Genomic DNA, 26,364 nt, shown 5'->3' on the forward strand with positions numbered 1-26,364 from the left:
CGTCTGATATCACAGTCCGATTATGTTAGTCTAGCACTTGAAAGTTCCTGCGACCATTGTACAACATTAAAATGTACCGTAAATTAATAAACAGCAAATAAAAGTACTTTATAAAATGAATTCATGATCACTTAAAACGTGCCATTCGACAAAAATCAAGGCACATCCATCAAAAAGGGGGCTACCAGTGGCGTCTTTTTGAGCTTTTTTTTCCAGGGAGTTCGATAACTGTGGATCTTGGATAGCTTCTGCTGTTAGGGCCTATTAGTGTTTGTTATGGAGTCAGATTATATTTAAATCTGAAAAGAATGTTCCTCAAGACAAAAATTGTGTTGGAACTAAATATAGACATATTCCAATGTATTAAAATATTTTCTTCGCCCCCTAATTTCAGGAAAAATAGTAGCGTCCACAAGGCGCGAGACTCCAAACGTTTCTGAGAAGGGGAAACAATCGACAACTCACCGAGTAAGTTACAATTTTTTCTAATTTTTGTTATAAACATTAATCAGTCGTTTGATAATCCATATGGACTAATTTATTTTTGTTTTCATATTTTGACGTGACGTTGTTGCTTGATGTTTTTTCGGCGTTGAAAGTTTTTTTCGGCAAGCAAAATGTACTCTTTCGACCTCTTAATACTTACACCAAGCCAGTGTTATATACGTAAACCATTTATATTCTTTATATTTTGTAATTTCAACAAAGTGCCGTAGTGAGTGGACACTTTGTGTGTGTTCAGGAACACGCAGGAAAGCAGTTTGTTCATATACAGGCCATGACGTCATCAACAACAACAGACACAGGGGTCAATAAATATCGTTGGTCCACGTGTTGTCTACGTTAAGCCAACTATTTTCCTGCAATTTGCGTGCTGGGCTATCATTAAATAAGCAAATATGTTGTCTTTGTTTCTGCTACACGCTATTTTTAATGCAAGTCGGTATATCACGTAATATTTGATGGATTTGTCTGGATTGTCCCATCAGAATGGAGGGAAAACAGAACGTGAATGAGGAGAACATGGATGAGGTGATGCTGCTGGAAGAAAACATTCGACGTCTTCAGGCAGAAGTGGCGGAACTGCAGGGCCAGTGTCAAAAATACCAGAAGCAATTCACCTTGCATTCAAGCCAACCAATGCAACATGCACTGTGAGTTTCATTCCTAATTAAACTTCTCTCATACAACTAAAGAAAGAAGCCTTATGAAAATGTTACTTCACATTTATCCTGACTTAAATGAGAAAGTGAACCTGCATTATCATTTTCACCAACTACCCAAAAGAAGCATGAAGAATCTCCTTGGCACACCTGATAGTGTTTTGACAAGCCGTTGCATATGTGCGTGACAGATCGCTGATGTGTGGACACACGCTACAGGAAGATGCCCATGCGGTTCTGTCCAGTCTGAGGGAGGAGGTGGAGAAGCTAGAGGAGGATCTGGAGCGTCAGAGTAACATTAACAGCATCAGTTTGAGCAGCTTCACCGCATGCACTCTGGAAAGCAGTATGTCACAAAAACATTTTTGGGGGAAACAAAATACTTTCTGGGGCTTCACCCTCAACTTCACAGCACGGGGCCTTTGTTTCTTATGAAAAAAATGTGCTCCAAAAATATTTAAGCTTGGCAAGTAAAGTTTATCTTTGTGTCTATTTTAGGTGAGACCAAGTCAGTGCGGCAGATGTGTGTATCTGGTCAGTGCTTAGGCTTGAAGTTCCAGGTGCATTTCGACCTCTCTGAAGTCAAGGTGGGTCATGACGCTGGTTGACTTTCACGTTGTTGTCATCAATATTTTTTTTTCCCCATGATGGGAAAATTGTGTCAAGTGGGACACGCGGTGCGCTCTGGAGAACATGTATTGTCTACACAGAAATGCTGGAGCCAGGATCAAACCCATGATTTTTGCATTGTGAGGTCGACAGGCTCACCACTGGACCATGGGGCCGCCATAGTTAGAATAAACATCTAAATTCCCTTTCGAGGATCTTCTGCGTCTGTCGAAATTAATGCTAGTTTGTTGTGTGGCCAAGAGGGGGTGATAGAGCTTCAAACTCTTTGGCGCACTGTGATGAGTTGAGCAGCTGACCCCTGCTACAGGTTTCAACACTATAATAAAGTAGAAATATTACTGTAAAACGATACAAAAGTATCATTGAATGACCTTTTGTGTATTCCAAATTTTTTATGATTGAGATTAACAAGGAGAACAGCTGCTTTGTGCAATCCTTCCTCTCATGGTCAACATGTTCCACAGCTTAATATTGTTTTCATTACACGGCTGAGTTATGTTGCACGTAGAGAGAGTCATTATTCATATTGCCGCCGCTCTCTTAATACAACTTTAATTCATTTTGTCCTGTTTTTGTTCTTAATTTCTATTCTTGGCCGCATGGTGATGGATCTCCAGGTAGCCTCATTGTTTGCGCAGTAATGTAACACTAAAATGGATGCCGGGGGGAAGGTTTCAGTGTTTTTGGTGGCGAAACTTTCCTGTTATGTTTTTCCATTTTGCTGAGGGTGAGTTATTCAGATAAAAATATTGTGCAACCGCCTTGAGATCATTCATTCTTGAGGGCTAGTACTTATTGAGTGAACCAGTCCCTAATGGGTCTTTTGAAATTACTACTGGAACACATGTCTGGGATTGTCTTTGTGTTACAGGGGTGTGAGCGGCCTGAAGAGTTAATCTCCAGCTTCAATGTTATTATTGATGCCAGCGATCTGGACAACATCAGCAGCTTCCTTTCTGGGTGAGCGTTCATGCACTTCCTGGTCGCCCCGTTCCACTGAATCTTGTGGTGATGACGGCCCTCGTTTACCGGTGTACGCAAGTGAGCAGCGAGTGGATCATGCAAGGTGTTCCTCAAGGTTGCCTTTCTCCAGGCTCCCACGAGAGCTTCAGAAACTCTGAGCAGATGTGTGAAGCTCGCCGCGCTTCCTGCTCACATCTGGACGATGCCTGTCTGGAAAACAACCCGTGGAAAAACACTGCGTCTAATGATTGTGACACCGAGACGTTCATTCTCCAACGTTGCATCACCGCCGGGCTTATTCACTAGCAGAGCTGCTGATTTAGTGACGCCACGTTCTTCTCTCTTTGGAAGTCCCGAGACAAATGAGCCGTAAACCCTGTGGATTCTAGGTCCAGAGTTGAAGATAGTCACATGTGGAGGGGGTGGCGTTGTTGCGGGTTTCTTTTTCCAGACTGATAGTGCGATGCCAAAATGCACTGAGGTCGCCCCAACACAGGCACTAAAGTGGAGAACCCCAATTCTGGAAAAAAAAGATGTGATATTTGCACACAATTTTTTATGTTTCTCGCAAATAATTGAAGGCTCCATCAGAAAAAAACATAAAGAATACTAGTTGGGGTTTACTTTTTAATTTCATAACATCGCACTAGGAACCAACTATTAATATCAGAAAATATGTCTCCTTTAATGTTCATGTCTCAACATTATCAACCCTGGTTGTCATGGTTCCAAAAAAAAAAAAAAACATACTCAACATTGGCCTTGTATTAGAGAGGGGCCAGTATGCGCATTAACTCAATTATTTTGTTCCTTAAAATAATTCTTTTAACCTACATTGAATATAATAATGGAACAAATACTATATATCATATTTCAAATGTTTCATGATGATATTTTATTCTTGATATTGAAAAAAAATCAAGGCTGGCATTCAAAATTGGGCATGTCAGACTTCAATTTTCATTTGTAGTTTTGGTATATGTGACGACTTGGCAAAAACAAAAGAAAAAAAAACACGTCTTCTAAGTTCAACTTGTGCCCGCACTGGAACATATTTGGATTGACAGATTGTAGGTTTTAACTTGTGCTCCACTGAAGACGCAAAGTGTCAAAGATCCGGTTGGTAAAAGCACCGCACTTGAATACAACTTTCTCTCTTGCTCTCTCACCCACCATCAGCTCAATGTGATGGAATAACTTTCTGTGGAAAACTTCACCATCAAACCCTACAGTCCCTCGTGGAAAAATCATTTTATTTTCAGGCTCAACCAAATGGGCATGAACAAATAATTTGGTGTGGTATTTTTATTTGTATTTCTGCCACGTCTTTTGCGATTTAATAATAATCTTCCACGGACAGTTAGGACGGCAGAAAAAAATCATTGGCATCACCCTAGCCACTCTGGAGGACTGGCACACTTGCAAAATCAAGACAAGAGCGCGGAAAATCCGCACCCCGCCCACCACCTTTTCCAGCTACTCCCCTCAGGCAGGCGCTACCGAATCATGCGCACCAAATCCAGTAGACATTTAAACAGCTTCTTCCCCCTAGCCATTAACTCTTTAAACAGTAACCCAAATAAAAGTGTATAGTGTCTCTTTGCAATTTTGCACAACCCTGTGGAACAGCATCCCATTATAATAATTGTAGCTCCAGCTCTGTACTAACTTGAACCACTGTCTGCTTGATACTTTGCACATAATCTTACAGTTGTTCCTGAGATGGACCACTTACATTAAGGAATTAGATTACATTAGATTATCCTTTATTAGTGTCCTCCATACTTATTTGTCAAGTCTTTTTTACAATGATACTCGTGCAACGTGTTCTACCAGAGACAAATTCCTTGTGTGTTCTACACACTTTGCCAACGAGATGATTCTGATTGTTATCTTTCTGAAGAGACCAGTTTCCAGCCCTAATGTTGGACATTTTTTAACTCAACCATATTTTCAGAAAAAATATACTAGTTGAAATACTGTATCGCAAAAGTCGGATGGGGACGGAGCCCTGCGGCAAAGAGCAAAAAAACATGATTAATTTCCGTTCTCTGATCTAATTTAACATCTCTGCTCCTCAAGTCTACTGGCAGTTTTCTTGAGGTGCTCTGGTGACCCGTTAACATTTCTTCTTCCAAATGATTGACGTGACAAGACAACTTTCAGCATCCAATCGCTACATTTTGTTCAAACACTACTGTTACTGCAATCCAAAGCGACATAATACCGCCATCTACAGCGATCTAATAGTAACGACAGTCCATCCTTTTTCCAGGCCGCTTTATCCTCAGCAGGGTCGCAGAGGGTGCTGAAGCCTATCCCAGCCATCTTCGGGCACTAGAACATACCCTGAATTGTTTGCCAGCCAATCGTAGGGCACATAGAGACAAACAACCAGTCACTCTCACACCTCGTGACAATTTATAGTGCTAAATCACCCTGCCATGCATCTTTTTGGAATGTGGGAGGGAACCGGAGTACCCAGAGAAAACCCATGCGGGCCCGGGAGAACATGCAAACTCCACACAGGGAAGCCAGACCGGGTTGAACACACGACCTCTGCACTGTGAAGCCAGCGTGCTAACCACTCGACTACCGGGCCGCCCCAGTCTTTATCCAACTATAAGTCTTTACCCGAATTCCACAAACAAGCTGCGTCAGACCCTGCCCATAAAAGCGAGCTGGTTCGGCGAAGCGCTCTAGAAAATAGGTGAATGTGGGCGTTTTCACTCTGATATGTGCGAAAATGTTCTTTCAGGTTGGAGGAGAGCAAGGACATCCTGTTGTTCTTTCGGACCCTCCGGACTTTCTCACACAGAATGGACGAACGACGCCGCGCCTTCCAGCACTTTCAGGTAGGTGGCGTCCTGACCACAGTCGAAGTTGAACAGCTTGCTTGTGAACTTTGAGAGAGTCTCAGACTGTAAATTGCTGACTTGTAATGTCTCTGACCTTAAAGGACAACCGACATCACTTTTTTGTTTACTAACTGACATCAGAAAAATGTTTTATAGCATCTAAAATACCCAAAACACGCAGTATGATATTTTTAGTCAAATGCAAAACACCAATAAAAATGACTTAAAGTGTCCAAAAACTACTTCAAATTGAACCCGGAAGTGGCCAGTTTCAGAAGGTCCCGCCCCCTTGTTCATGGTGTAACGCCAAGACGTCTTGCCTTGCATGAGAATCAAAAAAATTGCTTCAGATTCGGAAAAGATTCTTTCTTGTTACTCATCCAGTTATGAATATGATTCAAATAGTTCTGAAGAGGAAAGCATACATGTTTGCAATCGATTAAAGAATTTATTCCGGTCATTTTGATGCATCTGGAGAGAAATGTAGTGACAAACTCTTTAGTACTCACAGTACCCAAAAAAGGCAGAAGTTGGCGACAGAGCTCCGTGGAAATTGTCTCCTGGGACGTTTTGTAAGCGAACGTCAAATACACTAGAAGTCGTGGCGCAACACACAACGATTCACAATCGCGTTATTTATGTGTTTTCCTTCTAATTTCGCCATCAACACGGATCAACACGAAGTTTTCAAACCAAACAAAGTACCGCAAAATGCATTGAGGTTCTCGACCATAATTCGTTCCAGGACCCTGTTCGAAAAGCGATTTTTTTCGAACATCGAAACCACCTCTTTGCTCCTGTCACTTGCGAGTTGACAGCGGGGGTTGCCTCTCCCGGCTGCCTCTCCCGGCCGTTCTCCACCCGCTGTCATTCTCTAATCACGGATGCATTTATATGGTTCGCGATCACCTCGCCAATGCCGGATGATTGACTCAACTCGCCACCGTGCCTGGACTCTTCCTTCGATGCGCGAGTGTATCCGGTCCGAGGTATTTTCCCCGCGTCCCGTAAATTTATGTCATCTTCCGGGATTGTGTAATTTTGCACCCTCGTATGCCATTTGCTTTTTGGCGTAGTAAGCGGGTCGGATCACCCCCTGCCTTCTTACTCGCTGTGTTTTCTTTTATTTGTGAATAAACATCCTGCTTGGTTAGTACGTGTCTGCTTTGGGATCCCAAACATTCCACTACGTTCTGACGAGTCAGCTGCCGTCACTCTCGCTCGGAACATGACAGCTACGGATGACTCGGCTACAGGATGTTCTTTTCTCTTAAAATATCTATCCAATGACACTTGCTCTCACACCCACAGTCACATCACTAGATTTCACAGCCTCCTTATTCTTTAATATCGTACTGATCGTAGATTGCTGTATTCCCTCGCCAGATCAGACACTCGCACACCTCCTTCATATTTTGCGATTATTTGTTTCTTAAATGCAATAGTTGTACGCACTACTTTTCTTTTGTCACTTTAAGCAGCACTTACGTTCTTTGGAGGCATGATTAGGGGCTAAAACTCTTTGTACACCTATATTAAACGCTAGAGCAAAACGTAGCACGTCTGCTAGCGACAACAGTTGGTCACGGAGAGAGCGATACACCCGTGCGCCGCTCAGCTCCCCACCCTCGCGTACGCACTCACGCGTCGTATTGGCGTTCGAACACCGATTGATGTTTGAACGCCGAAGCAATAATATCTCGAATATTTTGTTCGAACACCGATTTGTTCGAACAATAAGGCGTTCGAGAACCGAGGTACCACTGTATAGCTATATGCGGTGGAGTCTTTGTAAAATACGCTCAGTAGGTCATTTGAAGCAATTTTACAAATTATGGACACAACTTATCCGGAGACGTCGGTTGTCCTTTAATCGATCAGCCTGGGGGTGGCCATGTTGACTTGTTTCACGATGACATGGTCAAAGAGATTTTCAGGAATGTTTTTTTTGGTCCTGATTGAAACCCAAGATATGAAGTGAATACCATCCAGTTCTTCACCAATATTTTCAGAACAATTTCACAGTCTGTATTTTAGAAGTCTGAGCACAGCCTTCACTTGCATGCACTTGCATGCAAACTCTTCGCATAAACCAAATTTGAATCCAAACCAAATCCTGTCAAATATGACGTGGGTTTGTTTTCAATTCGCAGTTGGTCATTGCCCTGCCTGCACAATGGTAAGAAGTCAACATTCAATCAGTTTGTAGAAGTAATACAAAGCCGCTGTTTATTCGACAAGTTTGAAAGAGTTTCCAAGTTGGCGCACAAACGCAACGTTAACTCGCTTTTTCCGTACATGCCTGCATGTTTTTTTTCACTTTTATTTTGCTCTGCTTGCATTTTCTTAAGCAATGTTGGAACATGCGATTGCCTCACAGTAAGCAACTGGTAATGACACACAGACGCTGGAGTGTTGAGCAAAGGAAACAAAACAAAAAAAATAGATGCAAATGTTTTTTCTTTTAAGAACCACAGCCACATTTGTTTTACAGCGCAGATGGTGGTCGACCTCTTAACGGCTGCAAACCAAAAACATTTACAAGCCCTTGTGTTCGTTTTTCATTGTGGGCGATCAGTTTCAGCATATAAAAACACTGACAGCAAATGTACATGGCACCAGATATACAATTCGGTTCAGAAGTATTGAAACATGGCTTTATTTTCTACAGACTTTTACTGAATTTGAATTAAAGCAACGTATGTAGGCGTAATTGAACAGACATCAATGGAAGCCATTTTATGGATAACATCTCAAAAGTATCAGAGCAATTGATTGCCTAATTTTTAAGACTTTACAATTCTGCAGTGGATCGCCAACGTTTGTTTAAATTTTCTTCTCCCTGGGCCTTATGTCCCAATTCTTTTCAACCTCGTAAAATGTAGGTCATGGCAACACAAAATGGATGTCAGTACTGTCGTTCTAAAGAGCGCGACTCGAGATCATGGCTTGAAAAGTATTTGTAAAAGCAGGTGCTGCTTCTTCACCAACAATGATTCCAAATACAATTAATAAAAAAAGTTCCACTTTATTCAAATATCTTAAGCCACACACATGTCACTGTACAAGCACTATTTTATACACATTGGTAATCATTTTTATTAGACAGATTTATTACTGAAGGGGACGCGTCGGAGCTACATGTCATACACGGATTAAATAAAAGATGATAAATGCTTTGGTACTTAAATTCAGGTTGCGTTTATAAATTAAAGATAAAAAAAGAAAAGATTGGAAATCATTGATTTTAGAAATTGTGTTTTTTACGGAACGTTTTCATTTCGTTGCTCTTTAATCAAGGTGCACCCAGGGAATAACAATTCAAGGGAGGCCTGTGATCTGCCCCGTGGCACTACAAGCCTTTCTTTCTACGTTGAGATCCACTTGTCACGTTTGAAATTCTTCCATTTATTCGATGGAAAAGGGTCTACAGTCATGTTGGTGGTTCTTCACCGGTACCGTCCGATCGGCAGTACTTTCATACACATAAAGCTGTCAGGGTACTTGGACAGGACTACGGGATTTCCGTCCAGGCGAACTTCGCTGAGACTGGGTCGAAGGTAGTAGGTGTCATTGGATCTGCAGAAAGTGTCAATGTTGACCTCTGTGATGTTGTTGTTCTGGTGGTGAGAGGGATAACGATGTCAAAACTGAAACCAAGGTGGTAACACATCCACAAGCGCAAGTCAAGAAGTGAAAATTGACTTTGGATGAACTTTAAAGTTATCAAATTTCTTATTATACAAGACATTCAGTCAGATCTTGTGGAGCATAGTTATTATGGGGCCTTTCATCAGATTTCCATCAGAATCTCTCTGATTAGCTGGTCTTAAAATTCCACCGATAAATGGTCGAAATTACCCCAAAATGGCTTCTTCAAATTCCAATCTCATACATCACATTTCTTTTCACTGCTATAACTACTAATGTGCCTCCTAAACATGTTGTAAAGTGATTAATTTTTTCTGAAAACGATAAAGCAACAGATTCATTCCCAAATGGCGACACCTACCAATACCAGAGGTTTCCTAACATATACATACCTGTAGATGCAAGGTCCGGACCGTTTCTGGGATCTGTGGGACTGCCTCTATCTCGTTATCAGCCAGGTACAAGTTGACCAGACCGGTCAGTTTCTGTCAGGGGATCATCATCATCATTATCATAATTTCATCAATCAGAATGTGGTATTTGTGGTCTTGCTCTACATATGCGGCATGTTACACGAAGCAACAGTCAATGAGGTATTCTCATCTGTGGAATTGACCTTGAAAGCAGTGACTTTGACACCCTTGGTCTTCAGGAAGTTGTTGTTGGCGTTGAACGACATCAGCTTGGCGGGAAGCGCCGGAAGCCTGACGAGCCGGTTGTCTGCCAGGGACAGTTCCTCCAGTAGCGGCAGTTTAGCAAAGGCCCCGTCCTCAATCTCTGAGATCAGGTTGCCAGTGAGGTCGATCCTCTTCATCGTCACTGTATTACGATGAAGATAAAACATCACGCTGACGACTTTGGAACTTATTTTTTCTTTGTTGTCATCGTCCCACCATCAGTGGAACCCGCATGACTTTTTCTCTTATCAATTGAAGCAAACATTTCCTGTTATAGTCAAAGAATTTAACGCTGCTGGCTGATGAAAGGGTGTCAATGTATGCAATTGCATACTTGAGATTGAACAGTCACATATTTTATAGATTGATTTTTTTAATGCATTGTTTCCCAGAAGTGGAATAATTTTAGACTTAATTTACCATCTAATTCCTTTTTAAACAGCACATTTTTCAGGCAAAGACTTGAATCGTCTAATGATAAATACTCAGATAAAAATTAAACAAATACATATTTTAAAGAAAGTAAATATTTTGAGGCAAAATGTTTTTAGTGTGCAAAATAATTTTAATTTGGAGATTTACCCCTCCAAAAAAAAATCTCTCTCCTGTCAAATTTTGGCTGTCACCTCCCAAAACGTAAGCTTTTCCATCCATCCATTTTCTGATTGCCAGCCAATTGCAGTCAAGCAAACATGATTTTTTTTCCTCTAGAAGAAGCGACTTATTGTCATAATTAATTTTATTCTTTTGACTTGTTTGTTGGTTCTGTGTTTCAACTACTTGTCAAGCTTAATCGTTTTGTTTGGGGATGTTCCAACACAACTTACCAATATCAGCAAAATCCTTGCTGTTGATCTTTCTGATTTTGTTAAAGCGAGCATACAGGTAGGCCGTCTTCTTGGGAACGGTGGGAACTGCGGTCATATCCGGGCTGACTTCCTCGCAGTACACTGAACCGGTTAGGCAGACGCAGAGGAGACAAGTGGGCAGGTCTGTAACACAGGTGGCAATCCAGTGAGGGGTCAGAAAAGACTCACCATGTCATAGTTTGTTGTACCCTAAACTGACACTCGACGTGGCCAAAACCATCTATAAAAACGGAATTGATTTCAAGGAAGTATTTTGATTAGGAGGCTGGGTTTGTTTGCCGAGGAGTTGTGAGGAAAACAATTAACATCTCATGTCATCATCATCATGTGATACGAGACGATTTTGCTGTGTGGAAAAGTCGTGGAGATATAAATACTAAAAAAACCACACTTTTTTTTGCCTCCACTGCCCAGCAACAATAAATCCAAGGAATTCCCACTTGTTGTGCCTTCTTGTGAGAAATGGTGAAAGCTTTGGTGCAATAACTCATCAATTTGTACTATAATTCAACATTGATTAAGTCCACGAGAGTACAATATCCAGCGAGAAACTGTCAGGTCGGTGATTGCCGTGGGAGCCTCAGCGACGGCTGATGATGATGATGATGTGATGCGTGCACTTTATAATAAGTATTGCTTTTTGAGTTGAGAAGATTTTGGTTGTTTACATGTGTGCAACCAATCACTTTTCAGTCTAGCTATGGATTAAATCGGAGGAAGAACCACATCACCACTGTGCTTTCTGTTGACATCCCTACGATGCAAGCTGCAAAAGTCATTTGAAGTGCTTGAAAATGAAGTCCGCTTGTTCTTTGACTTACCTGATGCATCTCCCGCCGGTGGCATGGGGGCATCGTCTGGTTCGTCGGCCAAAGGCAGCGCTCTCTGTTGAGTCAATCACACCGAATATGAAAAAAATCAATGTTATCTTTTTTATTTTGTTTATTTTATTATTTTTTTTGTGTGAGGAAATTATTCCACACTTTGGGGATCCTTTTTTTTCTTTATGAGTCTCAGTAACACAGTCCGTGTGGGTAAACTGATCAATGCTTTGACTGTCATTGGCGTTTTAAATTAACTCACTGCCAGACGATGTGCAAATGTGTCCCCTTCAGTGCCAGGGTTTTTTTACATTTTCACTCAAATCGCAGGACCCACAGAATATTGAGATTTAGTACTACATAAACATTCAATTCAGGGTAAGAAACTGTAGACTCATCAGAAAAAATGAGTTAATTCTTAAGTTATATGGGTCTGGAGTTATCTGGGCTTGAAAGTGAGGGTGGTTATTCAAAAGGCAAATGCTGCCTCCTCATGGGAGGGAAAACATTGCCAGAGGTCTAACCACAGCTTTATTTGCACTCTCCCACAAGAAAAAAACAAAACCCAAACAAATTTGGGAATAGCGCTCCACGTCATGCTTTTTTTTAAATTCGGGAATGGCAGTGAACGAGTTAAATATGTTGATTGCTGGGTTTTCCACTTTCTTGAACTGTGAACCTGTACTTTGATTCAAGTACAAAGTTGAAGCACATTTCCAGCTTTGAAGACCAAATAACATCATCACTTAAAGGACAACCGACGTCACTTTTTGTTTCCTAACTGACATCAGAAAAATGTTTTATAGCATCCAAAATACCCAAAACACGCATTATGATATTTTTATTCAAATGCAAAACACCAATAAAAATGACTTAAAGTGTCCAAAATCTGCAAAAACTTGAGCTGCGAATTGGGCATTTTCAGAAAGTCCCGCCCCCAGTTCGTGACGTCACGCCAAGGCGTCTTGCATTGCTGGAGAATCAAAATAATGGCTTCAGATTCGGAGAATATGCTTTCTTTTTACGCATCCAGTTATGAATATGATTCAAATAGTTCTGAAGAGGAAAGCATACATGTTTGCAATCGATTAAAGAATTTATTCCGTGCCATTTTGAGGCAACATTGGGGGGAAATGTCTCATCCAAAAAGAGGCAGAAAATGGCCACCAAGCTACTGTGAGGAATTAATCAGCCAGTTTCCACAGGCTGGTAAATTCCTTACATGGAGCTTGGATGCCCTCTTCTGGCTCTTTCTGGTGTAACACGAGGTTTTCAGGCCAAACAAGCATTGACGTGATGGAAGGGGCGTTCCTTCAGTAACGTCGGGTGAGGACTCGTCAAAAACAAGACTTCCGGAATATTCAGCACAAGTCTTAAAACATAAAATATAGGTATGTGCGGTGGAATCTTTGTAAAATACGCTCAGTAGAAGTCATTTGGGCCCGGTAGTCGAGTGGTTAGCACACCGGCTGCACAGTGCAGAGGTCGCCGGTTCGCGTCCCGGTCCGGCCTCCCTGTGTGGAGTTTGCATGTTCTCCCCGCATGGGTTTTCTCCGGGTCCTCCGGTTTCCTCCCACACTCCAAAAACATGCATGGCAGGCAGATTGACCACTCCAAATTGTCCCTAGGTGTGAGTGTGAGAGTGACTGTTGTATGTCTTTGTGTGCCCTGCGATTGGCTGGCAACCAATTCAGGGTGTCCCCCGCCTCGTGCCCGAAGACAGCTGAGATAGGCTCCAGCAACCCCCGCGACCCTAATGAGGAATAAGCGGTACGGAAAATGAGATGAGATGAGATGAGATTTCATTTGAAGCCATTTTACAAATTATGGACACAACTTGTCCGGAGACGTCGTTTGTCCTTTAATATTGCTCACCAAAACTCGCAAATTTATGTCTCCGTAGTACATGGAGCACCAAGGGCTTGGGTTCACGGCTGAACGCTTCAGTGTTTTTCTCTGCAACTGTGAGCAAATTGATTTCGTGTTTCACAACAGATGTGAACTTTTGGGATTGTTTTCCTGGGGTTCGGTTGGTCCATCTGTTCGAGGTCCCGAGAGTGTAAAGTGAAGATTACATTGAAAAATGGACTTGGTCGATTCATGCAGCGCTTTCACCACAAAGCAGACAACGTTTGGTTTTGCTTGGCCAAGGCGCTCGTAAAATGGCTTCTTGTGGTTGGTGTGAGGGTTTTCTGCGGTGGATGTCAAGTTCTTCCAGCGTGTAGCGTTGTGCTGCCATGAGGAAATGTTGGCTTCAAGAGTGGTGCACAAAGAGCTGACTTTGGCAAATGTACAGTCGGGAACTAAACGGGGTCAGTTTTGATGTGTCTCAGGGGGAAGAAAAAAAATGAGCGTGATTGAATATTACTGTTAGAAATTAACTTTTTGTGCTGGAACTCATATTTTATTTAGCCTTTGCGCACCCTTGGGTGAAGAAACTTTCTTGGAAAGACTCCAATTAAAAAAAAACACGCACCCCCTTAAGCAGTCTGATAGGATTAGTGAAGCCCCCCAAAACATACACACTAAAAAACAAAACACATCAAACCTGTGTAAGGCAAGTTTTGAAACTAAAATTCTTCAAAAGCATTCTTCTATTTCAAAATCATTTTTTTTTTGGGGGGGGGGGGGGTGTTGCGCACCACATACATATTCTAACCCCCAGAAGGGAGCAAAAAAACTGTAAAACCCTTTTTATATTTTTTCTAATCAAAGGTAAATTACAGTTTTAAGTTTTAAAACAAGTTTTTTTTACTTGCTGAGCCAAGCTTCCTCCTAATGAGCTAACAATTTTTCAAAATAAAACATTTTATACTTGACGTTCATATTTAAATAGAACTTCATTTTGATGATGTCATTTCATCACTTTAAACCCAAGCCTGCCTGAATTAATATGATTATTTATTTTATAAATGAAAACATTTGTAAGTATTATACAGATGGAAGCCAGATCTTACCCTGGCCCGCATCGATTTGAAGTTGAAGCCGTTGTCCAAGAAGCTGCCTTGCTGCCTTCCTGGTGTGGCCGCCCGCCGAGCATCCTGGCGGTAGCTGGCAGGCGTGCCGGCAGTCAGCCACGGCGCAAGCAGCATGCATGTCAGTAAGAGCGCCCTCATGCTGCTCGCCATACCTTCTGAATTTGGGACAGCAGATGCGCTGTGCTACAAGCCCCCTCGGCGCGGGCTGTGTCAAATGACGCTATTTAAAGGCTCACGCGGAATGTTACAATGCAGAGGTTTTTTTTAACCCTTTCCTAACTGTGTCTCACTCCTCCAACCCCCAAAGGAAGTCTTGTAAATGGAATTACTTCCAAAAACACACATGTTTGCTTCATAGAAGACTTTAAAATTGGATGGATGAATACTTTGAGGGTCAAACTGTCAGCATGAAACGTTTTAAACACCCAAATAGGTTAAGGATATCAAACATATGGCAATTGGAAAAGAAAAAGAAATGACAAATTTCACTAGTATATACAGTGGGTCCTCGGTTTACGAACACCTTGCCTTACGAAATTTTCGATTTACCAACGTTAAATTTATGAAAATTAAACCTTAGATTAAGCATGACTTTTCGGGATACACACGGTGCGCCGCCCCACCACGGCTGACGGAGTGATCTTCGGCGGAAGAACACCAAAGCACACGACCGAACAGCGCCCCAGCCGGCCTACCGTTCCACACCCCCTTTCTATGAGTGCACACGTCGATCGTCTTCAACAATACTTTTGCTGTTATGGGACCAAAAAAGACCCCACCACAGGCTGGTGTTCAGCCGAAGAAGACACAAACCAAAATTATAGTCGAGGATAAGAAGGAGATCATTGAGAAACACGAATGAGGTGTGCGTTTGTCTGACTTAGCGGCCCGGTACCGATATGCTAAGTCCACCATTGCTACCATCCTTCACAACAAAGCTTTACACAAATGCTTTATTTACTCGATGCTTTCACGTGACTAATGACCCCGAACTTGTCATGTGCGAGTTGACAGCTGGGGCGGGGCCGCCGCTCCCGACCTCCGCCAGCTGCTGTCAATCCCCTAATTTAAACGAGTCACTGTCACCAGCGCCGGATGATTACGACGCCTCACGCCTCGCCAGTGTCTTGGACTTGCCAGCACAAGAGTTTGCTTCGCCGAGGTTATTGTTAGCCGCGATCGCGCAAGTTTGTTGCTTTCTGGGATCGCAAGCTTTTGCACCCCCGTGTGCCATTTTATTTTGCCTTGCTTGATAGGCTGGACGGATCGCCCCCGCCCGCCTACTCGCTGCATGCCTTTTTGGTTTCTTTTGTCGCGTTATTCCGGGTCCGTGGAATCATCGGACCCGCGCCTTTTGTTGTAATAAAATCTCTGCCAGCACCTATGGGACTCGAAGTGGATGCAGATGACATCGAGGAGCTTGTTGCTGACCATAATGAGATCTTCAACACAGAGGATTTGATTTGCCATCAAGAGGAGAAGGAGGAGGAGATGGCTGCAGCATCAAGTGAGAGCATCAAGGCAATGTTGGCTAAGTGGAATGATGTGCAGGCTTTTATTGAACAGTTCCATCCAGAAAAGACTGTGGCTATGAGAATCATCTACATGCCTCAGTTTCCTAAGACCTTACAAGTCAGAAAGCAACAGGTATCAACGACCATCACAAATGTAAATAAAGTGACTTTATTATACAGTGCAGTGTATTTCTTTCATTACAATACAATAGCACATCTACTATACATAGAATAAGTTATATTGTGTGTTGTTTTAAGGCTTATTTAGTTGAATTTTATTTTTTTTTGCAAGGAGGTGATGGCAGTTGTGGATCCCAAAAAGCAGGCAGGAGCGAGGAGCAGGTTGTATTTGAGAAATTGTATTAAAATAAAGTAAACAGGAATAAAATCTTTTGACCAGAAAAATACAAAGTATCAAAAGAAAAACCAAGAGTAAAAGTCTGCCAAGATGAAACAAACACATGCACAGCATACAATGCATACACAATGCACAATGCATACAATTGCATACAATGCATACAATGACCCGACACCGAATGGTCGTGCCGGGAGTCCTTTTGACTGCCACTGATTGGAACGACCAGCACCTGTGAGGCTGCGGGTAGTGCTGACAGCGCCACCTGTTCGTCACCAACCTGATCATGACAAATAAGCAGCTTTGTTTCCAAATAGGTCGAAATTTTTAAATTGATAAAAATCTAAATTTATTCGGGGTCTTGTTTGCATACTTTTTCAAACCCCAGCACGTATCCCCAAAGACGGAAATATGTATTGCTCTGATTTCTTGGTTAGTTAACAAGTTAACTCATTCATTGACAGACGATGTGCAAAAATGTATCCACGCCAGTGCCAGGGTTTTTGTCATTTTCACTCAAATTCCAGGAGCCACAGAATATTGAGTTTTAGAACTACAGTACATAAACATTTAATGCAGCATAAGAAACCTTAGACTCTCTTTTTTCATCAGAAAAAAAGAGTTAATTCCTAAGTTATATGGACCTCGAGTTATCCGTGCTTGAAGTGGGGGCGGCTGTACAAAAGGCAAAGTCTGTCCCCTCGTGGAAAGGAAAAAACATGTATAGAGGTCAGACCAGCGCTTTATCGCCCCGCCCCACAAGAAAAACCAAAACCCGAACAAATTCTGGAATGGCGCTCCATGTTACATTTTCAATTCCCGAATAAATTAGGTAATGCCAGTAAATGAGTTGATGTTGATGGAAAAAAAAATATTCACAGCTTGTTTGACGTAAGGAGAAAAAGGACGTAAGGAAAAAGACGTAAGGTGAAAAGGGAGAAACACCCCTCTGATATTTAAATTTTTTTTGGACAATATCTTTGACATTTGCTTTTTTCATAAAACAAATGGATTTTTTTTTTAATAAAAAGATGGTCTGTACCGCCCAATCCTTCAATGTTGTCAAATTCCAAACTTGTCAAGAGAAAGTTCTCCGATATTTACAAAGTCGTGAAAATGTTTGCTTTATGTAACACTCTTTGAGTCAGAGATTGACAACAGCCACTTGTTCCAGCGGTTCCACCTCATCGCGTGAGGTCTTAACCGTGTGGTGAACACAGGCCTATTACATAACATGTCAGCCAGCGCGCTGTCAAAGTGTCGGTCGGTAGCCTTCGAGAGTTGCCAGGTGGTGACGGGTTAATGCATCTCAGCAGCCCGCCGCTTTGCATTGGTTGATACCAGGCCAGGTGGTCCTGCCGTGCTTGCCTCATCAAGTCGTGGTGGGCAGCTGTGTTCCGACGATTTCTTGTTACCCGAAATTCATTTCTCACTCATGCGAAAACGTATTTCGATTGGCTAGAATTTGCGACACTTCGTGCACTTCCAACTCAAATTTTGAATAGTCACAAAAGCAATAGGCGAGACTGGATCATTCATTGAATCATATGGCGCGAGTGTCCAGTGACGTTCCGCCGCATTGTCTTAGCACAGTTTTCAATTATTATCATCAAACCAATTTGGAAAGAAGTCCCAGAATTCATGTTATGGGGTCTTTAAGTCCACGTCGGCTAACTGGCTAAGACAGTATCGGAATACAGTGATACCTCGGCTTACGAACGCTTTAGCTAACAAACTTTTTGCCTTACGATCGTTAAATTCACGAGAATATAATCTTGGCATACAAACTATTTTTTGGGAAACACACGAAGCGCCACAATGTGTGATGTGTCGTTCGCAAACAAGGCGGGTCTTGGAGCTCCTAAAATGGCAGACGGCTTATTTCTCCCTCTATTCCCCACCCCAGTCTTTAGTTAAAGCCGCACGTGATTGGTCAAGATCCGTGGTAGAGGAGGGAGGGGACACACGCAGCGGGCAGAGGGGTTACAGAAACAGAAACACACACACACACACGAAAAGGAGACGACAGAGCTTGAAACAAAAAAGAAAAGTGAAAAAAAAAACAAAAGTGAAATGGTGAGAAGATGGATAGAAAACACAGTGAAATTTTGACTCGTTTCAACTTTATTGATAGTTCAAAGGACTAGACTGCAAGGTTAAATAAAAAGAAAAGCAAGGGAACCAGCTATTAATGAAGTTTCTAGTGTGTCTGCTTGCATCTGTTGCTGTTGCAATATCACAACTTCCAAGATGTACAACCCAAAGCTCCTTGAGACACTTTATGCAAAAAGCTATCCATTACATCAAGCCATCAACGACCATCACAAAGGTAAATAAAACGACTTTATTATGCAGTACAGTTTATTTCTTTAATTACAATACAGTAGCACATTTATTATACATGAAATAAGCTATATTGTATGTAGTTTTAAGGCTTATTTAGTTGAAAATTATGTTTTATGGGAACCTGGGAACAGATTATTCTCATTTTAATGTTTCCCATGGAAAATTAATGTTTGGAATACGCACTTTTCACCTTACACACACTTTCTGGGAACCAATTAAGTTCGTAAGCCAAGGTATCACTACATGAGACAGTCTGATGTAGCCATCTAAACTGTCATATTTCTCAGAATCAGAATCAGAATCATCTTTATTGCCAAGTATGTAGAACACACAAGGAATTTGTTTCCGGTAGAACACGCTGCACTAGTATCGTTGTCAAAAAAAAACTGCTAAGTGGCACTATACAGTTCCATTTTGGTACACATTTTGACTTGGACTTGAAAACAAGCAAAAAAATTGCCATGTTGTATCTTTACCACACTGAGAGACCCTGAGGGGCGGAACAAAAGATACTCTTTGGCGCTGTTGCTCGAGTCATAAAAGTTTAAAGGCGCTCATAATTGCTAATACACCTGTAACGGTGGAGGCTTGTGTTTCATGCAGGGTTACATCTTTTTCTTCCTCGTCTTCTCCTCATGAGCAATGATAGGGTCACATGCTTTCGATTTAAGCCCATAGCTGCAGCGCTCACCCTTGTTCGTTTTTTCCCTTCTTTCTGCAACTTGTCAAGAAGAAGAATAAGCTTCGACATAAAAAAAAATACAGGGAAGCCCGACATGTCATTTTGCTTTGGCAACGTTAACTGAATTCAGTCCAAATGCAGCCACAAGTCAACAGCTGTGAAATGCACTCGGCACGCTCTGATCGCCTTTAGAATGCCAATATTCTCCCTGTGGAAAAATTTCCCATACTAGTTTGCCAGATTCAGGCCCCCAATTTTTTTATATCTATTTATTTGTGGCATTGTGTAAATGATGGTGGTCAAACTTTGTTGACACTTTAAATTGTGCAGTTTATTTATTAATGAGAGGGGGGATTAAATACAATGCTGAAATTATGTTTACACTCTGACAAAGTGTTTATACTTTTTGTATCTAACTAACCACTCATTAAAAAAATATATATACATAATTGTGCACATGCATATAAAATTCCCTATTATTAAAAAAATGCAGTTAAGCATTTACTGAATAACAAGTTGATTACCATACATTGAATTAGAAAGTTGACAAGCATACAAGGTACAAATATAGTTATAACGTTGTGTCAATGTGGTATTTTAGTACCATGTTCATACCTCAGACATGTCAGTCAAAGACTGAGCAAAGTTCACACTGTTGAAGGAAGCAATTTTATAGTACATTCGATTCTTTATTTGACTCCTGAGAAGAAGACGGATATTGTCGGAATTTGACATGGTTGTGGATTGGAGAGTTGAGCAAGCGTGACGTCATATGATTGAAAAGCTTCAGATCGCTCTCCCTTCCAAATATTGCCTGTCACAAGTTAGCCTTGGACTATCTGCTGCGAACCCTCCTAACATGGGCCTGAACTCAAACCGGTTGAGCTCCAAATGTTCTTATCCATCCGTCTTTTTCATGACATGACATGGAAATAAATAATCAAAGGGAAACGTTTTGCTGCTTGTCCGCTGAGTAAATCAAAACGCTCTGTTCTTTATCGCCGTCAATATTTTGGAAGCCAACCCACGTGGGAAAGAATAATTTGGTCTTCCTATACAAACCGGTGATGGCTTTTCCTTATGCCCAGATTCTATTCAGTGGAACAGTGGAATTCCGACTTGGAATTCACTCCAAGAGAATTTCAGGGTGTCGGTGGGTGGGTGCGGGTGTTAGGATTGCTAAAACAGCTGCACGTGCATTGAGGAAAACAACAAAGGAGGTGTGGAAGAATTGTTACATTTCCCATACATCACGTTGCAAAGGTTATGTGGTTTCAAATTTATGGATTGTGGTTGTCGTTTATAGGTTTGACATTGTTATTTTTGGTGGCCTTACATGTATCATTTGATGAAGTATTTAAGGAGTGTGTGTTTAGAAAGCCTGCTGTCGACGCATGCTTCCTGCTGTCAGCTAGATTCGGAGCAGATGTGGCCCAACGGACACTGCATTTAATCAGTAGTGCAACAATTGGAGGTGCGCAAAGAATAAGGGCAAAACATTGTCGCAAACTCACATTGTCACCCTCTTTATATGTGAGCCAATGCACTACACAGTGTTTTTTTCCACTCTAAAGTAAGTACTTTATATATTTAAGTAAACCGCAGCAAACTAAGAAGTGCACACTCAAAACCATAAATTTCAACATCATAGATTGACTTCTCTTTTCGCACCACATTTGAAGCAGGAATATGAGACGGATGAAAGACACTTGGACCCGAAATTTGTCGCAGTGTGGGCGGAGCTTGGCGGCAAAATAATGATTCCGCACAAAATGCCAAACTGTAATGACAAAACTTGACTCTACACAGCGAATAAATCTCAAGTGTCTTTGTAACGTTTTGGGCGAGCCAGACGCTCAGTGGAAAAATGACCCACCTCCGACGATATTGACTTAAGATAGACTCAAATGCAGTCGTAACTTGCCGCATCCAAAAAGTCAAACAAACGCAATCGAAAGCAGATGTCCGCCTAACGATGACGCCAACTGGAACATTTCGCTGTTAAATTGATAGCTTTCATTATTGGTTATTACGCAGAAATGCAATATTGAAAATTCATTTGTCTGTGTGTCTGTGTGCATGCGTGTGTGTGTTTGTGTGTCTGTCTGTGTCTGTGTATAAATACAGTCTCCATGTACTTACTGTAAGTACACATCTGACAAGATGGTTGCATCACTTTGATCTCAATGAAAGTCCTCAACTCACATCAACATACAGGAAGACACAAAGATGTGACATAAGACGCAAGACGAGGACATAGCCGTAATTTTCTCCGAATGTAACTTCTCCTCAACTCGTCTTAGCATAGTTCCTTGGCACCGAGTAATCACAAGTACCATTTTTTCCCTCAAAAGGAAGTTCCTCCTCACTTCACTTCAACAAAATGCTGTCACACAGTGGCAAAAGTTACACATTGGCCTAGATGAAGCTCCTTCACTCATTTGAACAGAATTCCACAGCGACAAAGCACGACTTTTGCTAAAATGAACCTTAAATCCGTTTAAAATATTTCTTTGGTACCAAGATGTCAAAATAGTGTCATAATAAACTCACTGGAATATAGTTTGTTGGCACCATAATCATGATAAAGCACTACTTTTGTCTAAAATTTCCCGTCTTCGCTTCAAGGGTCAACATATTTTTACTTTATGAAAGACTACAGCGTTGGTCAGACAGAGGCAGAATCATAGACGCCGTTTGATGAGTACTACAAAAAAACTGAGAGAAAAAAATCATTTTCTCCAGACAGTGTCGGCGGCCATGTTCTCCTCATCACAATTAATGCTGGGAGAAATATTTTGCGAGCACGGTGACCTTGTGAAACAAACGTAATTGCATTAACATGGCAACTTCCAAGAAGTCGACACGTGAGGAACACATCGACGCCGACCACAAAGAGCAGCAGCGATGAGCGAAGGAGCCCCATGTCACCCCACAGACAAGACACGTCTGATTGAAGCCAACCAGAAGAAGACATAACAACAATTTTACGCCGCACAAAATTCAACCGCATGCGTGCGACTCGAAACCACATTGGGTTTACTCGAAATAACTCCATGTGTCCACTTATTGAAGGGTTTCACGTGTGCTTCATCGTGACATTCAAAATGTCATCCCCGTATCAAAACGCGTTTACGGCACGGCACGAACGAACATTATCATCGCTGAGGCTAATATCCAGTGAGCTATTATCCCGCAATGCCATTCGCGGCAATGATGAGGCAATACGGTTTGCACGATACGATTGACTCCAATTCTGAAACGTTTCAGTCCAATGATGACCTAGTTCAAGGATACAATTCCGACCAACCGATCGCATTCGATTTTAGTATACCTTTCGCGCTACGATAAGGACTTCCAGACAAGCAGCTCCGATTCGCTTGCTACGATAAACACTGTCTTCCGTGTAATTCAACACAGGTGACAGGCATAATGCGTGATCAAAATGAGCAGAAGGAGAGTTGAAAGGTTTTGCATTGTAGGCCACAGGTGTCAAAGTCAAGGCCTGGGGGCCGAATCTCATTTTATTCGGCCCACCTGCAAATCAAAGCAAATCAAGCATGTCAAGTGCCATGGTATTGCTAAAGTTCGAACCAAAATTTCAAATTGTCATGTGTCAACCTAAAATACGGTCATTATTATTGACTTCAGATTTGAAAACTACCATTTTTCCGGTGTATTAAGTGCACCCAAAAGCCTTCATTTTCTCCAGAAGATGTCCCTGCGCCTTACACGCGGGTGCACCTTGTATGTGATGTAATATTGAAGTACAAAAGGTCTCGCAACTACCGTCAGCAGCTACTACTCCATTTCCCCTTATAGGAGAAGTAGTATGTAAGTAATCCCAGCCTCGACTGTAGCGCCTTATAATGTGGTGTGCCTTATATATGGAAAATGTTTCTAGATTTCTACATTATATTTGGAAAACATTCTTCATTCATTGAAGGTGCACCTTATATTCCGGTGGGCCCTATAATTTATATGGAAAATGTTTGAAAATGCACCGTTCATTGGGGGTGCACCTTATATTCCATTGCGTCTTATACACCGATAATACGATAGTTATTCGTTAATTTGTTGTGCGTTCTTTATGTAATATGTGGAGCTGATACATTCTAATGCTTTCCCCAAATTCATAACGGCCCTTGAGAGGAACATGTAACTTGCAATGTGGCGCAAACAACACCCCTGGTATAGACGATTCATTCACGCGCAGCAACGGTGTGCAGTCAAGGGCCTCCTGAAATTATTTCCATTTGTTTTCAACTATTATCTTGCATTTTGTCATCATTTTCTTGACCGTTCAGCTGCAAGTTGCTCGAAGGGAGTTCATTTGAGTTTTCTTTGGTCCGAAGTTTTTGCTCGCAAGTCAAACCCCCGAAACCTCTCATCTGAAGGCAATATTGGATTGGATTAGCCTTTATTCGTTTTGCAGTGGAGAAATTTACATTTCACAACACAAAGTGATGAAAGTAAGAGGAAAGGAAGAAGTACAAAAACAAAATACAGAGCTGCTGTAAATTCACTGCACCGAAAACTAATCACGTTGGGTCACGATCATCGTGATATGAAATGATCATCCTGTGTAACTGTTCGTGCAAATTAGATGAGGTATTCGCTCTCAAGGTGTTACGATCGACCATCCCAAGGTAGATCGGCTATGCTCGTCTTTGCGAGGTCTTGCGGAATACAGTTGCTGTTGTCTGTGTTAAGACCTTTTGAGTTTTTGGCAAGTTCTGAAACGATGGATGAGATTTTTATTTAGGGGTGAAAAGCAGAAGCAAAGTATTTTTTTTCTTTTTCCAGCATACCTTTGGATTAATCGAGGTCTTCCCAGAAAATCGCCTATTCACCTATTCTTGGTGATCTTGAAAGAGCTTACAAGGATTTTACATTTTGTATGGATCTTTTAGAAGAGCCACAAATATGAACTGGATTTTTTTTTCTCTCTCTCTTCTTTTGGGAAAGGGATTATTCGAGTGCAGGCTTTACAGCGAGCTTTAGGAATTCAAACGAAGTCTGCTCTTAATCAAGTGAGTATTAGGCTGACATAGGATGCCTTCATGGTTCGTTCATGATTCATTCGCCTGCTTCACTGACTGGGAAAGACATCTTTTTCTCATGTTGGCTTTGTTGACTAGGAATTTTCCAGATTCTAAAGCAGTATCACAAGCAAGACTATTGCACACACTTAAAAAGAGAAATCATTAGACAGTGGGTAAAAAGTCTGCAAACCCAAATTCGAGTGCCAGATGTTTTTGATATCCCAAAAAAACAACAACAAGAAATCAAGACAAATCATTGCAATATTAAAAAAAAAAATCTATCAATATGGCATATTATCTGTACAACTCAATGAGAAAAATGTCCTTTTGGAAAAGGGAATAAAAATAACTGAGATTAACCAGATGCAAATTTTATCAAGTGAAGAAAAACTGTTACCCTGGGATGTTAATAGGGGTGTGTAGACTTTTTATACCCATGCCTATTATGACCGTTGGATAATGTGATTCCACATCCAATCCATCCAGGCTCTCATTCTGCTTCGCTTGAAAACCTGCTGATCTTCCCCGAGCCTTATTTTCGAGTCCTGCAAAAATAAACTTGCTCTGAAGGTGTGACATAAAAATTGGTTGCCCATGACATTACAGTTAGGCTAAAATGTAAAAAGCTTGCTTGTTCTCAGATTTTGTGCCCTTAGCAGCTAATAATGTCAGTTTTATGATTTCTCTCTTATTTTGTAAACATGAGTGTGACCTCTTTTTCCTTTTTTGCTGTTACACTCTTTAAAAAGGCATTCGAAACAATTTCAAAATCTAAAGCAAGGGGTACCCCACCGTAGTTTCGAGGCACCCTTCAGACCAAAACCAAGCCAGGTCCAAAAACCACAACCCCCCTTTGTTTTGCTTGTGACTCATCTGCTTGTTGAGCGCTTATAACTTTGTTTACCTCTCTGAAGGCGTTTAGTTGCAAGCATGTCCTATCATCTCTGTTTATGTGAGTGCATTTCTGCTTGTTTGTGTGTGTGTGTGTGTGTGTGTGTGTGTGTGTGTGTGTGTGTGTGTGTGTGTGTGTGTGTGTGTGTGTGTGTGTGTGTGTGTGTGTGTGTGTGTGCGTGTGCGTGTGTGTGTGTGTGTGTGCGTGTGTGTGTGTGTGTGTGTGTGTGTGTGTGTGCGTGTGCGTGTGCGTGTGTGTGTGTGTGTGTGTGTGTGTGTGTGTGTGTGTGTGCGTGCGCTGTGAGACGTGGCAGGAGGGGGATCTGGCCAAGTGGTAGATCTCTTCCATATGTTTCCTGCAGCTTGCCTCTTGCCTCCCCAAAAGTCCACACTTACCAAGTCTTCATCTCCCTTACGGCCGTGCCTGCGAAATCGCTAACCACGGCAAAAGTTAAACACCATTCTATCCCGATTCCGGGTGCGTTGGCTTCCGAATCGGGTGGGTGATCTCAAATCCGTTCACTTTATGAGTCGAAGAACTGTAACGTGTGGATTTTGTAAATTTATTGCTGTTTTCTTTTGCGTTTTTTGGGGGAGATTTTTTGAAGGTGAGCATTAGCATCGCAAGCAGACCAAAGGCAAAAATGTCATCTCCTTGATTTATTTTGATAGTTGTCAACAGCGAAGTTGATTTACTGTCTTAACATTACAATTATTGAATTGAAGATTCAAGCATCTGACACCATCGTACGCTGCTGCCCCCTGTGGTACCAGAATGCAATGGCATCAACCTAAGGTCCGAATGTTGGAGCTAATAGCCACTTTGTATTTATTGCCGGTAATTTACCTGAACACTAAATTGTACATCTACATTTGCGCTTTTGTTAAATGTGGATCTGACGATCACCTGCGTATGAGCTG

The 26,364-nt window shown here is 41.7% G+C and overlaps 2 protein-coding genes across 2 annotated transcripts in view; one reads left to right on the forward strand and one right to left on the reverse strand.

The window, feature by feature from the left end:
* The first annotated feature begins 6 nt into the window (after positions 1-6).
* The window catches only part of cenpp (centromere protein P), a 69,543-nt gene continuing 43,185 nt past the window's right edge, over positions 7-26,364 (forward strand). Inside the window, exons 1-6 of the mRNA XM_089009333.1 lie at positions 7-468; positions 990-1,154; positions 1,355-1,509; positions 1,662-1,750; positions 2,665-2,753; positions 5,515-5,611. Of these exons, the coding sequence (XP_088865459.1) occupies positions 991-1,154; positions 1,355-1,509; positions 1,662-1,750; positions 2,665-2,753; positions 5,515-5,611 (594 nt within the window). The 5' untranslated portion in view covers positions 7-468; position 990. The remainder of the gene's footprint in view (positions 469-989; positions 1,155-1,354; positions 1,510-1,661; positions 1,751-2,664; positions 2,754-5,514; positions 5,612-26,364) is intronic.
* ogna (osteoglycin, paralog a) lies at positions 8,240-14,826 on the reverse strand. The gene is made up of 6 exons (XM_089009335.1): positions 14,590-14,826; positions 11,633-11,696; positions 10,770-10,934; positions 9,882-10,084; positions 9,658-9,750; positions 8,240-9,234 (listed from the first exon to the last, which is right to left on the reverse strand). The coding sequence occupies exons 1-6, from the start codon at positions 14,758-14,760 to the stop codon at positions 9,064-9,066; spliced, it is 867 nt and encodes a 288-aa protein (XP_088865461.1). The 5' UTR covers positions 14,761-14,826; the 3' UTR covers positions 8,240-9,063.

Source organism: Hippocampus bargibanti, linkage group LG12 (genome assembly GCF_051943395.1).
Source record: "Hippocampus bargibanti isolate YZ-2025 linkage group LG12, ASM5194339v1, whole genome shotgun sequence".
NCBI classification, from domain to species: domain Eukaryota; kingdom Metazoa; phylum Chordata; class Actinopteri; order Syngnathiformes; family Syngnathidae; genus Hippocampus; species Hippocampus bargibanti.

Bases quoted from the DNA above. Each gene is read 5' to 3' on its own strand.
- ogna (XM_089009335.1), bottom strand. From the start codon at position 14,760: ATGGCGAGCAGCATGAGGGCGCTCTTACTGACATGCATGCTGCTTGCG. The intron at 11,697-14,589 runs GTAAGATCTGGC...TTGACTCAACAG, and splicing joins TCAAATCGATGCGGGCCAGG to AGAGCGCTGCCTTTGGCCGA. The intron at 10,085-10,769 runs GTAAGTTGTGTT...ATCGTAATACAG, and splicing joins CAAGGATTTTGCTGATATTG to TGACGATGAAGAGGATCGAC.